The 16,506-nt window shown below is 43.8% G+C and overlaps 1 protein-coding gene across 2 annotated transcripts in view; it reads left to right on the plus strand.

Annotated features, from left to right (window-relative positions):
• vsx2 (visual system homeobox 2) overlaps positions 1-13,549 on the plus strand; it is a 77,259-nt gene extending 63,710 nt beyond the window's left edge. Inside the window, exon 5 of one of the 2 annotated variants that reach the window (XM_043697089.2) lies at positions 4,656-13,549. In XM_043697089.2, the coding sequence (XP_043553024.2) occupies positions 4,656-4,969 (314 nt within the window). In that variant the 3' untranslated portion in view covers positions 4,970-13,549. Of the gene's footprint in view, positions 1-4,592 lie in introns of both variants that reach the window. The other variant, XM_043697088.2, reaches the window with a different exon arrangement.
• Positions 13,550-16,506: the final 2,957 nt, after the last annotated feature.

Consider the following 16,506-nt stretch of genomic DNA (forward strand, 5'->3'; position numbering starts at 1 on the left):
CAACTCAGTGTGCATACCCTTTGATCTTGTTAGCCCTAAGAACTATATCTAGCTCTTTGAAAACATTCAATGTTTTGACTTCAACCACTTTCCTTGGTAGCACGTTCCACATTCCTTGCATCTGGTAATTGCACAGTGTTCAGCACCATCTGTACCCCCTCAGATACTGAAGCAGCTTGTGTCCATGCACAAGATCTGGCTTGGGCTGACAAGTAACAAATAACAAATGGCCATCTCCAACAAGAGAGAATCTAAACATCCCTCCTTGATGTTCAATAGCATTAACGTTGAGGCCATCAACATCCTGGGGGTTACCATTGACCAGCAACTTAAACAACACCAGCCATATAAATACACCAAGAACAGGGCAGAGGCTAGAAATTCTGTGGGGCAGCCAGCTCACTTCCTGACTCACAAAGCCTGTCCACCATCTCCAATGCAGCAGTCAAGAGTGTGATGTAATACCCCCACTTGCTTGGATGAGTGTAGCTCCAACAACACTCAAGAAAGCTTGACACCATCCAGGACTAAGCAGCCAACTTGATTGGCATCCCTCCACCAACATCAAGATTCATTCTCTTTATCACCAAGTTACAGTGGCAGTAGGGTGTACTACGTACAAGATACACTTCAGAAATTCACTAAGGCCCCTCCAATAGCACCTTCCAAACCTGCGATCTTTACCATCTAGAAGGACTAGGGTGGCAGTAAATTGGGAACACCATCACCTGCAAGTTCCCTTCCAAGCCCCTCACCATCGTCTCTTGGAGATATATCACTGTTCCTTCAGTGTCACTGGGCCAAAATTCTGGAACAACATTGTGGATGTCCTTACACCCAAGGATGGCCATAGTTCAAGACAGCAGCTCACAACCACCTTCTTGTGAGCAAGTGGAGATGGGCAATGGTCATAACCCATGAATGAAACACTGTCTTTTGGTTACTGACCCTCCTGATTCTAGAAACAGTTTCTCCTTATTTTATTATAACTCCGCGTACAGCCCGATATTTACAGGACAGAGCATGATGTTGATGTCTATGCAAGTTTTGAGGAGATTTGTAGCTCATGTTGAAGTTCTGGATGTCGGTTACTCACTGAGCTAAAGGTTCATTTCCAGACATTTAGTCACCCTACTAGGTAACATCTTCGGTGGGCCTCTGGGCGAAGCACTGCTGATAATTCCTGCTATTTATATGTTTGGGTTTCTTTGGGTTGGTTATGTCATTTCCTGTGGTGATGTCATTTCATGTGGTGATGTCATTTCCTGTTCTTTTACTCAGGGGTGGTAGATGGGTTCTAACTCGATGTGTTTGTTGATAGAGTTCTGGTTGGGGTAAACACATCGAGTTAGACCCCATCTGCCACCCCTGAGTAAAAGGAACCGGAAATGGCATCACCACAGGAAATGATATCACTAACCCAAAGAAACCCAGACATACAAATAGAAAGTAGGAATTATCAGCAGTGCTTCGCCCGGGAGCCCACTGAAGATGTTATCTAGTAGGGTGACTAAACGTCTGAAAATGAACCTTCCAGTTCAGCGAGCAAATCTACATCCAATTGATGTCTACTTTTGCTTTGAATGTGAAAATGACTCTCATGTTTTTGCAATGACCATTTTCTGGGTAACAGAAGGTTATATGTTTTGGCCTCAAGCACTTCTGAATCCAGTTCAAAATTCTGAAAGAATTCAGTGCTAAACTTATTTTGAGTTTTCTGTATGGACACATGATGTAGAATTACATTGTCCTAGGTATCTGACTTTTTCATTGTAAGAGACACAAGGCACAAGGTTAACTGTTCCAAGGTAGAGCTCATTAATAATTTCAAAAGGCAATTGGAGACCTGAGGGAATTGAACTTGCAGGGCTCTGAGGATGGATCAGTGGACTGAAGCTGACTGGATTGCTGTACAGAAAGCAGAGGCTGAATGGCCTCGTTTTGTGTTGTAAAGTGAAATTAAGGTTGAGAATGTATTATTCTGTAACCAACCGTGCTTTACTAGCCCCGGGCAGTTTGCCAGAAAGGAGAATATATAATGTCCTTCCTCTCTCACTGGTGAACACCAGTACACTCTCGCATGGAGGTAAAATAACACTTTCTACTATCGCGTTCTTAGCTCTGCTGAAGTCAAACATCTCAGGTTGGGAACACAACAGTTAGAAAATTCATAGTAGGAGTAGGCTATTTGGTCCCTCAACTGTGCTCAGCCATTCAATAAGGTCATGCCTGATCTGAATTGTGGCTGTGTAGTTCACTTTACTGTCTGCCCCTCCTCTAACTGTTGACTCTCTTACCAAGCAAATGATGTCCAGATTCTATCTGAACATATTTAATAACCCAGCCTCCACTACTCTGTATAGAACAGAGTTCCGATTCGTGTCCCTTTGAGGGGTAAAATATTCTTCTCCTCTCAGTATAAAAATGTCATTAAAGATTTGCCGCCTTGTTAAAGACTCCTCCACAAGGGATAACATCCCCTCCATGTCTGAAATAATAACCTTCTATCAACTGGGCTGGAGAATTGCTTAAAATACTGAACTTTCAATGAGTTTTCAATTCAATCTGAATGGATAAAATGCAAGGTCCTCTGTCAGGTCCAGTGAGGAATGGAATCCAAGTCCTAATTAGATGGACTCTGTCAGATTGGGACAAACTGATTCAGTGCTTGATGGAAAATTCGTTAACAGTCCCGCAGCAGTAGGTTCACCTGTAAAATTCCCTGAGCGTCCTTCCCATTAACCTCCTGCCTGCCCCATCCCCATCACTCTCATCCCCAGTGTAGGCCTTTAAGTAGACGTTCATTGCCTACTTTAGGGCCACATTCCAACCCCCTCCTCGCATTCCGACCCCACCACCACCACTTCTCCCAAGCCTCAGTTCTGAGGAATTCAGGGGAAGGGGACACATCCAGCAACTCATCCTTTACCAGGCTATGGGCAGGAATAGAAGGGGGGAAAGTGCCATCCTCAAGGGTCTGATATGACAAGTGCTCCCAAACTGTTTCCCTTGCCCTGTCCTCTCCATTCACTTCCATCACCCTCCAACCCATCCTCTCATGATGTTTTAAGGTGGGGTTGTGTGAATCTGATTGGGACAGAGGGACCAGGAATTACTCATAAAGTCATAGTCATAGAGTCATACAGCACAGAAACAGACCCTTCGGTCCAACCAGTCCATGTTGACCATAATCCCAAACTAATCTAGTCCCACCTGCCTGCGCTTGGCCCATATCCCTTCAAACATTTCTTATTCATGTACTTCTCTAAATGTCGTTTAAACATAATTGTGCTGCATCCACCACTTCCTCTGGAAGTTCATTCCACACAAACAACCTCCTGTGTAAAACAAAAATTGCCTTTCACGTCTTTCTTAAATCTTTCTCCTCTCACCTTAAAAATGTACCCCTTAGTCCTGAAATCCCCCACTCTCAGGAAAAGCCATCTGCTATTCACCTTATCTATACCCCTCATGAATTTATGAACCTCTATAAGATCACCTTTCAACTTCTTATGCTCCAATGAAATAGATCCCAGTCTATCCAGCCTCTCTTTACAACTCAACCAACCCCTCTATTCCCGGAAACATCGTGGTTGTACTGATGTTGGGTACAATCCAAACAAATGCTCCTCTCTGATCCCTCAGCTTGATGGAGACAGAATTCTTCTCTATTTCCTCCAATAATAAAAATTGCTGTGCATCTTGTTTGCTTGTTGTGAATGTTTAACAATTAGGAATGAGAGAGTTTTACAAATGCGTTCATTCCAAAAGCATGACATTCCATTTCTGATTTTCTTAGCTTCCTCTGCACTGCCATTAACCAACCCCCTCCTTCCCGCTCCTGTAGAAACCATCAGAGTTCATCCAAATCACCTTTCTGAGGAGGTTAGCGCTCTTAACCACAGGAATTTGCCAATTTTTAATGGATTGAGAGCAGACATTCTAACTGTCTGTGGACAATCGACTTGTCCCAGTAGTGAGGATTGCTGAGCATGATGACCATGAATGAAATCTGACTAACTTTAGGAATTAAATAACACTTCCCTTTACAAATTAAATATCATTTACTCCTTTGAATTTTAAATGTTATATTACATAGAACTTTACTTTCTTCAGGTGTAGTGGTCAATTGGTGTGCTTGTTTGAAATTTGGTATTCTTGCATTTGAGCACAAGACAAAAAGCTCTAATAACAAATCTTTTTCCAGTGACATTGGGCTTATCAATCTAGACCTAAACCCAATATATTCATGTCTGCAGTTAGTAGGTTCACCTGTTTAAAACCCTGTTTAAATGATTAACCATTAGTGAATTCTCAACATGGCCTTGGTTAGAGTAAGATGCTTAATTTGGACAATCTTCAAAGTTGGCATTTATATGTCCACCAAACTCTGGTGTATACCACCTAAATTTGGATGTGGCCTTGGGGATCATGCACCCTTATTATGAGTGAGTTTATTCTCCGATGAAACCTTTGTGTCTTAATGATCTGACCTGTCCTGACCTGTAGTGTCTGTGTTAAATGAAGCCTTTAGCTCCCAGGTTCCTGCTACAGTTTAATCTTGGCATCTTTCTTTGCTTTACTGTTTTCAGTTCAAGATGGCTTACCAATGACCAGACGCTTTTCTAAAACCGAGTACCAACAATTCTTTCTAGGAATGCACAAAAAGTCCCTCGAGGCATCTGAGGTGGTGAGGAAAGTGGAAGCCGAGCACGGCAGTCAGGCCAGCCAGGAGGACCCGGAGCGAGAAGTCAAGGGCAAGGATTCCAAGGCGGCCATTTCCAAAGAGGAACTGCGGGAGAGCAGCATAGCAGCCCTCAGGGCGAAAGCACAGGAGCACAGTGCTAAAGTGTTAGGAACGGTGTCCAGTGATGGGCAGAGCAAGATGGCGGAGGAGGAAAGACCCGAGGAAATGAAGAGCGAGCAGTCTAAGGCAACGCCTGATGAGCTGTCGACAGAAAAGTTCTAAACTTTATAAAAAACTGTTAGCTCTTTATATCGCTGCAGTCTTTTATGATGCAGTACTCTTCAAGACTATTTCACAGCAACAAAAGCAACATGATGTTGGTTCTGACTTAACTGTCAGGCCTCTCTCCCCGTTTTATTTTTAATCAGGCTACTCTTGATGGATATGTGTGTGTGTGTGCGTGTGTGTTTTTTTTAACAATTTGTTGTTGTTATATTGACTTGTAATGTAACTATAACCTATAATTATTCATTTGGAGTTGCGCCAAAGTGATCACTGGTGGATTTTGGTAGTTTTATTTTTCTTTCTGTTCTTTATTTTTTCAATTGTGTTCAAAAATGTACTTGGATGTTCCAGAATTAGTCTTGGTTGCAGCATCCTCGTTAAATCCTCCATCCTCTAACCATTGATTCATTGTTCATAAACCAGACTTACAAGGGACACCTTATGATCAGAATAAAACACACACAAGGCCATTCAACCCTCCCAGCTCATCAGTGATCCATGTGTAGGCCCAATTCAGAATCTCATCTTTTCTCCACATTCTCTGCAATTAGAAATGGTCATTTCTTTTCATAAAATGTCAGCTGAGTTCACATTACTGAGTAAAGCAGCACCTAATTCCATAATTCCAACTTAAGTATGAAGCAGTTGCTGTCGATTTGAGTTTAATTCAATTGAAATATATTCATTCATGCTTCCTGGTTCATTTGACACTTGTGTCATGGCAGCCATCTTAGCTGGCACATGTTACCATAGCAACAGTAACTAGTGATCGGCCTGACATAAAACAATGGAAGGTTTCAGTTTGCAGGCTCTGGTTGTGAGATGCGTTCACAAGAGCGGAACTTTTTAATGTCACATAAGTAATATTTTCACAATGCATTGGTTTTTCTCATTTATTCCTAGTTTGCTCACCTCACCTCTATTTTTCTGAAAGATGATGTTGCCCTCCACTCCCAAAATGGGAGTTCCACAGGGTGCTGATAACCTTCTACTTTCTTCAATGATTTGCTAACCTTCCTGCCATATTTCTTAGACATTGGTAAGGCCACACTTGGACTACTGTGTACAATTCTGGTCACCCTGCTACAGGAAGTATGCCATTTAAATGGGAAAAGTTGCAAAAAAGACTTATAGGGATGTTACCAAACTGGAAGGTTTGAGATACACAGAGAGATTGGACAGGCTGAGACTTTCTTTCCTGGAGCGTTGGAGGCTGAGGGGTGACCTTACAGAGGTTTATAAAATTATGAGGTGCATGGTTAGGATGAATAGCCAAAGTCTTTACCCCAGGATATGATGTGGAAGTGCCCGTGTTGGACTGGGGTGGACAAAGTTAAAAATCACACAACATCGGGTTATCGTCTAACAGGTTTATTTGGAAGTACGAGCTTATCAGACTCTGACTTGAAAGAAGTTCTGAGATTTACATATTAATGAATTGAAACCTGCATCTCCATTCTAAGTGATTAAAGACTCAACAGCAATCTAGGCTTATTCAATACATCGCATCAGTTGTATGACACTTTGATTTTTTGCTATAAATTCTGTGTCCCATGATCCCGCCCCACTGGCTACCTGATGAAAGAGCAGCACTTCAAAAGCGTGTACTTCCAATTAAACCTGTTGGACTATAACCTGGTGTTGTGTGATTTTTCACTTTTCTCCCAGGGTAGGGAAGTCCAAAACTAGAAGGCAAAGGTTTAAGGTGAGAGGGGAAAGATTTAAAAGGAATTGGAGAGTCAACCTTTTCACTCAGAGGGTAGTGCATGTAGGGGCAAGTACAATTACAACATTTAAAAGACATTTGGACAGTTACATGGACAGGAATGGTTTAGAGCAATATTGGCCAAATGCAGGAAAATGGGACTAGTTGAGTTTAGGAAACCTAGCTGGCATAGATAAGTTGGGCTGAAGAGCCTGTTTTTGTCCTGTGTGACTCCATGAACTATCAACCTAGCCCTATTTTAATCTGTAAAGGACTTGAGGTATTGGGAAAGAAAGCAGGAAAGGAGCTGAGGCTTATCAGATCACTGGATCACAAAGCAGACTTGATGGGCTGAATGGCCTGTTTCTATTCCTTTTTTATTGGTCCAACTGATAATTCCCAGGGTCTCTACTTTCTACATATAAATCAGCTCCACCTCTCAATTAGAATCTGGCGTCTAACTCGCTCCTTTTATTCAGCATATAAATCACCTGAATTCAAGGAGATTTAATGGACCAGAATGATCCGATTTCCATGATTCAGTAATTATTCTGCACACTGTGTGCAGAATAAGATGGGGATTAAAAACAGGCAAATAGTGCTCAAAGTCTGTGGTGGCAAAAACTTTTAGTCGTTTTGAGTGGATTATCTTACTAAGTCTGCCCCTCTGTCACCTCTTAGGTTTGAGAAATTCCTAAACTTGATGTGGAAGGAAGCAGATGAATTGAAGGGAGCTCACAGTGCCTCTGGTTTCTGGGGGATATCAGAACGTCCATCTGACACAGGTCTCCAAGACGGAGACAGCAACTCCCCAGCTTGAGGTGATTGGCATCAGGGGCATTGCCACTGCAAGGTTATCTGCAGTAAGTGCGGTTCTGGAGTGGTCAGCTCTGGTGCCGAAACACCCAAATACTACCCCCAACATTGCAGAGGCTCACCGAAGAATTTCCCTGGTACAGCCCTTCACTCTGTTGTTCACAATGGCGATCACCCTTGGACTGATTTGGAGTGTCTGTCCCAGAGAGTCCCTGGCCCATTCTGCAGTGAGTGGGTGGCTCCATGGTGTAATATGTTCAGACTTTCCAAGGAGACTCCCTGGGATATTTCCCATTTGACATGGGGTGAAAGTGACCTTTTAGGATTTGCCCATAGACGTATGCCCAAACCCCATCTGACACTCAATGCCTCACTGAAAATTATGTTCCCAATGTAAATGGGCTGGAATAACAGAATCCTAATGTCGTTACAGTGTAGAAGGAGGCTATTCAGTCCACTATGCCTGCACTGGACTTCCAACAGAGCTGTGCTACAGATCTGAATTCTTGGCCCTTGTTAAAATTTGCTTTTCCAACTTCCCAGGGTTTAAGGGTCACTGGGGGGGTCAAGCCAATCTCCGAAATGGGAAATGGTCTCAACTGGGCTTGCCCTGCACCCCAATTTTAAAGTCAATTGGGTGTAAAATGACATTGTTTGGCAATTGATGATTCTTCAATGTTTTGCTAAAATATCATAGTACCACATCTAACCTGACATCCCTCCGAAATGATGGCACTACCTATGGAATACTATAACTGGGTAGAGATTAGTGACAGGCAGATGTGACCAGGGTATATTTAAATGAAGCATTATTGTGCTATTAATGTTTCGTGTGAATCATCTCATGCTCAATGAATGTCCATGGTTTCTGGGAGAAAGGCTTTAATGGGCCAATCATTAAAGTTTTCCTGCTACCTTAGGCCCATTGCTAAGATAGAAGATATTCCACAAACCTCTTCCACTTTACACCAGCAATATTGGCCAGATTTATATTCTCCAATCTAGAACTGCTTCCCCCAACTCCCAACCACCCCGCTCCCCCCCCCCCCCCCCCCCCCCCCCCCCCCCGTATAAATGCCCAAACGAGCATAGAGAAGATATTGGAAACCCCTCTGTCCAAGGCCCCGGTATACCTTTCCTCTTCTGCCTCCGAGGTGTTTCCCACATCGGACCAGCCCAGCCTCCAGGTGACACCTAGCTGTATCATCATCAACAAGGGGGAGATTACCCCCAGCCTACTCCCATTGGAGCAGTCCTTCCCCCACTTGCCCTGTCGATCCTCATTCTCCACCCTCCTTACTCGACTTTGGTACTGGTTTCCACAGACTACACCGTGTTGAGGACTGGTTGAGGAGACTTTGCCACCCATCCCTGTGGGTGCTGCTGAAGCAAGGGAAATGTTAGCTGTTTGTTTGGTTGATTCCAAAGACCAGGCATCCTCTTTGATAGTGGGGGTGTGGGTGTGGTGGTGGGCGCAGTGCAGAAAGCCATTCAACCAGCTTGCATTCTAATGGCCATTAAAGGCCTGGGGAGTGAGTTGAGCAAAGCCAAGTGAGCTCAGGTCTGACAACAATACCAGAGCAGGGAGGTTGATTCCTAGCTCAACTTCAGCCCACCTTCAACCTCCTTAAATGGCACTGGATTAAAATTGCCTCCAGTCCCGACCAGATACAATGCCCACATGACTGACAATTTTAGCACAATCATAACGTTAACCTGTGCCCTGTGCCAGGGAACACCTCTGGGACACCCGCACCAACCAACCCAACCGCCCCGTGGCTGAACACTTTAACTCCCCCTCCCACTCCGCCAAGGACATGCAGGTCCTTGGCCTCCTCCATTGCCAGACCCTGACCACACGACACCTGGAGGAAGGGCGCCTCATCTTCCGCCTAGGAACGCTCCAACCACATGGGATGAATGTAGATTTCTCCAGCTTCCTCATTTCCCCTCCCCCCCACCTTATCTCAGTCCCAATCTCCGGATTCAGCACCGCCCTCTTGACCTGCAATCTTCTTCCCGACCTCTCCGCCCCCACCCCCTCTCCGGCCTATCACCCTCACCCTCACCTCCTTCCACCTATTGTATTCCCAGTGCCCCTCTCCCAAATTCCCTCCCCCCTACCTTTTATCTCAGCCCGCTTGGCACACCAGCCTCATTCCTGAAGAAGGGCTTATGCCCGAAACGTTGATTCTCCTGCTCCTCGGATGCTGCCTGGCCTGCTGTGTTTTTCCAGCACCACATTTTTCAACTGTGCCATGATGTGTTGCAAGTAGCTGACCGATGCACTTGGCCAATGTGGTGCTGCTGCTGTGTCGACTCTAAATCGTTCTCCTTGTCTGATGCTTCCCTGAGGGGCTAGCACAGGGGGCAGAGGTCTGAGAGGTTAAGGCTGTTGATATGTTCCTCAATAGACCACACTCCCTCTCCAGATGCAATGATACCCCAACCCAACCATACCCTTGTAGTAGTTACATTTCATCATCTTTGGATACTTGGGCAGCCGAGCTGTGGGCTGTCAGAAAGGGGCAGAAAGGCACATCCACCCTGAGAGGCCAATGTATCCATATTAGGCTAGTGTGACTGGACCCTGATTCTATTGGGTCACTGATGTTACCTGTTATAATGGTAAAACCAACCCTCGTACAGGCTTGTATCCATCCGCTGTGTGGGTCAGTTTAGCTCAGTTGGCTGGATAGCTGATTTGTGATGCAGAGTTAATGCCAACAATGTGGGTTCAATTTCTGCACTGGCTGAGTCTCTCAGTCATAAAGAATCTCCTTCTCAACCTCCTCCTTTGCCTGAGGTCTGGTGACTCTCAGGTTAAACCACCTCCTGCTATCTGCCTCTAATGAGCTAGCAGGACTATGGCAAGTTTACTTTGGTCTATATTCCTTGTCCCAACTTAACACCCTAATCCAAGAGCAGCAATGAAAGACTTGCATTTATATAGTGCTTTTCACAACCTCTGGAGGTCTCAAAGGACCAATGACATTCTGTTCTGTAATACAACAGTCAATTGTCCCTTAGAATTATAACAAGTAATGTGATAATGCCCAGATAATTTGTTATTTTGTTTGCGATATTGAGAACTAGATGTTGACCAGGGCACCAGGGAGAAATCCTCTAGTCTCTTTCAAAATGGTGACAGCTTGTAAATGCATGTGAGCAAACAGATAGTGGCTCTTTTGAAAGATGGCGTCCCTGGCATTGCTGTACTCCCTCAGCACTGCATGGAGTGTCGGCCTTGGGCTATCGCTGTGGAGAGGGACTTGAATCCCAAAAGTTGTTATCCAGAAGTAAGGCAACTTTTATCTGAGCCACAAGCAGCTCTGATAATGAATATTGGTCATACTAGCCAGTGTCACCTCGCCAATGACACCTACACTCTGTGAATGAATATTTTTTTAAAAACACATTATTTGGGCACATTTGAATTGTAGGTGAGATACTGCTTTCTTCGGGGTGATTACTATGTTTTAATCCTTAGATATTCCGTATGTGTGAGATTAGATTAGATTAGATTAGATTGCCCACAGTGTGGAAACAGGCCCTTTGGCCCAACCAGTTCACACCGACCCACCGAAGAGCAATGTTTATCAGAATTGCTTGTGTTCCATAGGGGGGAATGATCTGTTTGAATATGAGTGCAGAACCGTGTGCAAATGAGTTTCTGGCGTTTCTTCATTTGTAGCTGGGGTTGGTATGTGGAAAAATGCAACCTTTATTATCAGGCTCGGCATGGGATAATCCTCATCGATTCTGTCCACACATCTGTATCTTCTTTGCACAGCCCTTTATTAAGTTTACACCCTACCTATAACAGGCTGTAGAAATTGCTGCAATCACCAGCCAATTCTTCCTCCTCACATCGTAGGAGAAATCAATGACTCCTTCCTCTTGTGTCACATGGGTCCAGAGATACTACACAAATCTGACAACTTGATTCCAAAGTAAGCCTAAAGACACCTTGTTTGACAAATAATTGACCACAATTAGCTGCTAAAGTAATGGCCAGACTTATGAATCTTACCATTTTTAATGCACCAATGTTGCAGCAACTTCCCTGCCAGAGGTAAACGTTAAACTCAAGCATCCAGAAATGGCTCACTCTATGGTGAACTTTTCCAAAATGGCAATTCGCTGCCTGTCTCACCATTCAACACATTGTCTGGGGTGAAGCTGCTGTATTTACACAGTAGATACATTCAAATTCACAAAGTGAGTTCAGCATTCTCCATTTCTGGATGTAGGTTTGCTCGCTGAGCCGAAAGGTTCATTTCCAGGCGTTTTGTTACCTTACTAGGTGACATCTTCAGTGGGCCTCACGCGAAGCCAATTTTCCATTTCTCTCTCATCCATTTTAATGAAGTATTGATTCCTACCAAGTAACACCTCTAGCACCGAAAAATGAACAATTACGATTGTGTAATCTCATTATTTCAGCCTTTAATTGTTGTTGGAGATTTTCCAAAAGTAACATTTTTTTTGAAAACAGCATAAAATGCATATCTTTTGGAACAAAAGAACTGAACCAGAATCAGTCGGTGATAACTTATCAACCCCATTCAGAAAGGGAGGGAAGTCCAGGCAGATCTTTAATAATCAATTGATGGGAGAATGGGCTACACTCAAAGAAATGGACACATTCCACAGGTTGATTTAGTAAGAACTTGAAGATCCACAAGATTGAAACATAAAAAACAGGATTGTAACCTGAAAGTTTCTTCCCAATAGAGCAGGTTATTAGATCACTGATCATTTCCATACACTACTCATCATTTGAGTTGCAGTGGCAACTGGACAATCTTTCCCTGAGAGCGAAATGACTTTCTAAGTCTGAAAACGAGAACTACTTTGCTGAAGAGAAACATGACCTTACAGATTTTAATTTAGGAGAATGAGAGTTGACCTCATCGAAGCAGGTAGGATTCCTAAGAGGCTTGACAGGGTAAATGCTGATGGGGATGCTAATCCACGTGGGAGAGTCTAGAACCAGAGGGTATGGTCTTAGGACAAAGGGGCACCAGTTTAAGACTGAAGTAAGGTGGAATTTCTTCTCTCAGAGGAGTGTGAGCCTTTGGAACTCATTTCCGCAGAGAGCTGTGGGGGCAGTGTCCTTGCGAGTATATTTAAGGTTCAGATAGATTCCTGATCAGTAACAGAATCAAGGGTTACAGGGAAAGGGCAGGAAAGTGAATGGCGGAGCAGGCTCAAGGTCCAATTGGCCTACTCCTGTTCCCATTTCTAATGGTCTATGCTCGTATGGTATACACTGAGTATAAATGTAGTACAATTCAGTAGGCCATTTAGCTTTTACCTAAAGACCCTGTGAATAGATTGGTTATTCAAGTATCTCAAATGGTGAACAACCATAGGTTCAGCCTAAGTTCATATCCATGTCAGAGACGGGAAATTTGAAAGAAGGCTCTTGTCTAGGAAGAATATGCCTCCACTGGGTGTGGATCCCGTGGAAGACAGATCAGCTAAAGGCACGCTCTTTGTTTTGGAGGCTTGAAATATTGTGAACGTGAGCCTGCTTGTGTCCCAGATCTAAACCTAATCCAGATAAACCATTTTTTTTGTCTGTGCTTCATAGTGCATTGTAAGGCAAAGGGACAGATAAAAACCCATAACCTGATGAAGACAGAATGGAGGTTTGGACAATTGCTGAAGAAACAATCAAACCTTAGGTTTGAGCAGGAAGGCTATTGGACAACAACACAATGGATGGTGGGTCTCTAGGGTGTCACCACTTCTCCCTCAGCTCATTGCAATTTCTAAAGTATGAAAATCTCATGCTCTCATTATCTCATTGTTTGCTAAATGCATTCTCTGATGTCTGATATCAGTTGAATGGAGCTGGAAAGTCTTGGAATGTAAAACCTTTGTAAATCTTGTACATACTGTGGCCCACACTCTGCTGGGGTATCCTGAATATTGATATATATCAAATTGTAGTTATTAAAATTATGTGTTTCTTGTTTGAATTTCTGTATAAAAAAAAGACAGAAGATCGCGGTCACATCAGAAAAATAAATAAGTGGTGCAATGAGCATTTGCTGAAGATCTAAACTTGGATTTTTTTTTTGGAATTTATGGTCTGACAATCAACGAAGGACCTCTAGGGCAGTAGATCCCTCCGAGCATCACCGGAGCACAATTAGTTACAAGAGGCAACTTGCCTCACATGGCTGAAAGTAGCAACACAGAGGAAGATCCCAATCCCTCTGTGAAACCTTAACTCCATTTAAGTATCACATTGTGTGTGTGTGTGTGCGCGCATGCACGCACGCATGTGAGAGTGTTCTGTAAACATCCCATCAGGAAAGACCATTTGGCCCATCAAGTCTAGTCCTTTCTCTCATTGAAACAATGCAAACCACTCCATTCCTCCATCCCAGCCATAAAACCTTCAGGGGAAATATTCTGAACAGATTGAAGCACAAATTCAAAGATAAATCGAGCAGAACATTTGGCTGCTTGCCCAGACCTAACCCCTACAATATACATTGAGACCCCATTGCATTTCTTGGCACGATATTCCATCAATTCAAGAGGTCTATTGATGGAGGGGGAAGCTTTCCTTTGGTCCAGTTATAAACCAATTGGTGAGAATTCGGTGGTCATTACAAAAATAGTGAGGAGCAAGACCAATGAGGGATTTGTACACAGCAATGAGTAGACACAAACATCGAGATCAAATCATAGGAGGACCCATTGATACACTTATGATGTAGGTAGAGATTGGGGAGTAGGGACTCAAAAATAAATGTCAGAAAATCAGACCCCTTGCAGAGATTTCAGTCCAGAATTAAGATCACCCCAACATCTGTCATTGAGCTGCAATACCTAAACGTGTGTATAGTAAGGTTCACTTTCAATAGAATCGTTGTGTCCAGTTCTGGGTACTCCTCTTTAGGAAGTGAAGGCATTGGAGAGAGCACAGACCAGATGGACCTCAGCCCGGAGTTCTGAAGGAGATATCTGAAGAGATAGTGGAGATGTTAGTGGTGATTGTTCAGGAATTACTGGAGTCAGGGAGGGTTCCAGAGGACTGGAAGATCTCTAATGTAATCCCCCTTTCTAAGAAGGGAGTAAGGAAAAGATGGGAAATTACAGACTGATTAGTCTGACCTTGGTCATTGGTAAGTGTTTGGAGTCCATTGTGAAGGATGTGATTTCTGAATACTTGGAGGTGCATGGTAAAACAGGGCAAAGTTAGCATGGTTTCATCAGGGGGAGGTCATGCCTGACAAATCTGTTAGAATTCTTTGAGGAAGTAATGAGCAGGTTAGACCAAGGAGAAACAATGGATGTTATCTACCTGTAGTTCAAGAAGGCCTTTGACAAGGTGCTGCACAGGAGGCTGCAGAGTTAGATAAGGGCCCATGGTGTTAGAGACAAGGTGCTAGCATGGATAGAAGCTTGGCTGTCTGGCAGAAAGCAGAGCGTGGGATAAAAGGGTCTTTCTCAGGATGGCAGCCGGTGACAAGTGGTATTCCGCAAAGGTCAGTGTACTGGCCCTCGATTGGGTCCAGAAGAGGTTCACAAGAATGGTCCCATGAATGAAAGGCTTAACATATAAGGAACGTTTGAGGACTCTGTGTCCATAGCCGATGGAGTTTAGAAGGATGAGGGGGTATCTGATTGAAACTTATAGAATACTGTACGGCCTGAATAGAGTGGACATTGGGAAGGTGCCAACAATTAATGGATTGGTAGGAGAGACTAGGACCCAAGCACACAGCCTTGGAGAAGACCTTTAGAACAAAGATAAGGAGAAACTTCTTCAGCCAGAGAATGGCAAATCTATGCAATTCATTGCCACAGAAGGGTGTGGAGGCCAGGTCATTGAATATATTTAAGACAAAGATAGATAGGTTCTTGATTGTCAAGGGGCTCAAAGGTTATGGGGAGAAGGCGGGAGAATGGGGATGAGAAATGTATCAGTCATGATTGGATGGAGGAGCAGACTCGATGGGCTGAATGGCCTAACATCTGTTCCTATGTCTTATGACCTTATGGTCTTAAGGTCTAACAACACTCAAGAAGCTTGACACTATCCGGGACAAAGCAACTCTGTTTGATTCGTTCCACATCCACAAGCACTCCCTCTACCACTGACGCTCAGCAGCAGCAGTGTGTACTATCTACAAGATGCACTGCAGAAATTCACCAAAGATCCTGAGACAACACCTTCCAAACCCATGACCACTTCCATCTAGAAGGAGAAAAGCAGCAGATACATGGGACAACCATCACTTGCTAGGTTATGGGGAAACTGCAGGAGAATGGGGTTGAGAAACCTTTCAGCCATGATTGAATGGCGGATTAGACCTGATGAGCTCAGCGGCCTAATTTCTGCTCTTCTGTCTTATGGTCTTATAAAAATCTGACGGGAATGTCCCAAAGATGGAAAACGCCTGTGAAGTAGATAAACTGTAGAAGCTGGAATCTGAAGAGCAAGTTAGCACAGAATTTGCTGAAAATATTTGTAACTATGAAAATCCTGGACAGCATAGGTAGGTAGGAAGGTATCCCGTTTGGTGGGAGGATTGTAAACAACAGTGTAGAGGTTTAAGGCATTTGGAAAATGAACATGAGGGACATGAGGGACACTTTTTTTCATGCAACAAGTGGTTAGGTCTGGAATACATGACCAGAGAGTTGGAGGCATGTCTACTTGAGGCTTCAAAAGAGAGCTGATTATCTTAAACCAAAGAATATGCATGGCAATGGGAAGAAGATGCAGGAGTGACACTAGGTGCACTCCTGCAGAGAGCCAGTGCAATCACAATGGGCTCAATGACCACCTTCTATGCCGTAACAATTCTGTGATAGGTACAAGTTTTAGTGAGTGATGCACTGATCACCCTCAAATCATTACTCTCTCCTGGCCCCTTGCTTCTTGGAATTAGGCAACTGGTTTCTCACAAAATACTAGTTGGCGACACAGGGAAGGTGGTCATAAATGTGTGAATGGAATGGAGCAAGCAGTGGAGGGAAAAAT

This window comes from Chiloscyllium plagiosum, unplaced genomic scaffold, assembly GCF_037043375.1.
Source record: "Chiloscyllium plagiosum isolate Xiang-an unplaced genomic scaffold, Cpla_swu_hap1 HiC_scaffold_8, whole genome shotgun sequence".
In the NCBI taxonomy this organism is placed as follows: Eukaryota; Metazoa; Chordata; class Chondrichthyes; order Orectolobiformes; family Hemiscylliidae; genus Chiloscyllium; species Chiloscyllium plagiosum.